General features: G+C 43.2%; 1 protein-coding gene across 1 annotated transcript in view; it reads right to left on the bottom strand.

The window, feature by feature from the left end:
• The window catches only part of LOC101852784 (kinesin-like protein KIFC3), a gene marked incomplete in the record, with an annotated part of 43,968 nt that overhangs the window by 37,153 nt on the left and 5,179 nt on the right, over positions 1–1,636 (bottom strand). Inside the window, 1 exon segment of the mRNA XM_035971259.1 lies at positions 498–871. Within this exon segment, the coding sequence (XP_035827152.1) occupies positions 498–576 (79 nt within the window).

The raw sequence follows: 1,636 nt of genomic DNA, 5'->3' as shown, positions 1-1,636 counted from the left end.
GGAGGTCTACAGTTAAGTAGTTCCGGAATATTTCATCTTCCCCCTGTGTGCGGTGGAACGCCTAGACAGTCTACCTTTGAAATGACTTGTTTATGTGTAGCTGGGCCAAAAACTCAACCCAAACCCCCCCCCCAAAAAAAAACAAACAACAACAACAAAAAAAACAACAACCAAAACGACAAACAAATGAATGAAGTACATGTGGGGGTGGGTGGCCGGCGAGCGTTCTGGGGGGTGATGTGCTCCTTCTTTCCTATCAAACATCAATAATCCTTATTTCTCCTCCTTCTGTTCTTTGTATGATACTCTCTAGTAACACCTCTAATCTTCGGCACTTATATGACATACATGTATTTGTTTTGTAAGTGCTGTAAAACTCTATCTAAACTAAAGATGTAGGATGGCGCTCATATGACCTTATGCAGTTGCCAGCGCCGTAAAACCTCTAATAAAACAAAAAACCAAGCTGTGGGACAACTGTAGTATTATGTAGTTACCTGGCACGGAGGTGTCCGGGGCAGAAGCGGGCGAGAAGTACATCCGGCGGCCGAGGAGAATGTTGCTGCTGAGAGACATGACGTCAGTGCGGCCCTTCTGGCGGGGATCGTGACGTAGGAAGAAGATATGACGTCACGATGACAGTGTGTGATGTAGAATTCAGGTAGATACGACGTCTCTAGCATGTACTGTGACGTAGAGGACATGATATTTCACAACGGTGGTCTTGCTCCATGTTGGTTAGTCCACGTTAGCACAACACTCAACACTCACGCACAGTCAACAACAAAATAATGTTTATCCAACTGGAGAGAAAAAAAAAATCCAGTTTCAGAAAGCACATTCAATAGTCACCAGCACCGTTAATACAGATCTATATGGAAGTAAGAAACATTTGTGAGTTTAGGAGACACTAAATCGTCCATCAGTTTTACTTTTACTAAAGTCTGGCACGCACTATGAGACAACCTTACACAACATTTGTCTTTAGTTCCTAATTAATAGTTGTATTGATCATTTAAAGACAGCTTTAAAGCATAGCATTGCCTGTGTTGTAATCAAAACCGGTTTAGCAGACTTTACCTGAGACTGGAATGTTAAATGAAACCACAACCATATCAAACACTTATAGAGCCGGGAAGAAACAGGTTCTCGTAATCTTTTTAGTTCTGACTCATCACTTCGTGTACCGTATTGAAGTCGTTTCCTACATTGAATCCGTTTCCCTTACTGAAGTCATCTCCCCTTTTAACCTAGTCATCATTTCTTTAGAGAAAAAACTATAAATAATATTATTTCGCCTCTGAGATTTAAAAAAACAACTTAACTAATCAAAGTAATCCCCACACCGAGCTCAAGTTGACTAATCTTCAGATTTAAGCTACCACACGGGTCATCGTTGTCCGAGTAAAGGTGACCGTTGTTCCTGTTAGTTTTGACCTATCGTGTGACATCACCGGCCGTCAGAGGTGACAGGTACAGCGGGGAAGACGCGGGGAGAGACGATCCTCGCCCAGATAACATTCTGTAGCTGTGGTCAAGGGACTGGGCTGATCACTAATGAGGGACAGCTTGTCAGGTAATGTTGGGGTGGGTGTGTCACAGGAGGACAGCATTTATGGTTCGTTAACCCCCCCCC

The sequence above is a fragment of the Aplysia californica genome, unplaced genomic scaffold, assembly GCF_000002075.1.
Source record: "Aplysia californica isolate F4 #8 unplaced genomic scaffold, AplCal3.0 scaffold00406, whole genome shotgun sequence".
NCBI classification, from domain to species: domain Eukaryota; kingdom Metazoa; phylum Mollusca; class Gastropoda; order Aplysiida; family Aplysiidae; genus Aplysia; species Aplysia californica.
This window is presented reverse-complemented; position numbering and strand designations above follow the sequence as displayed.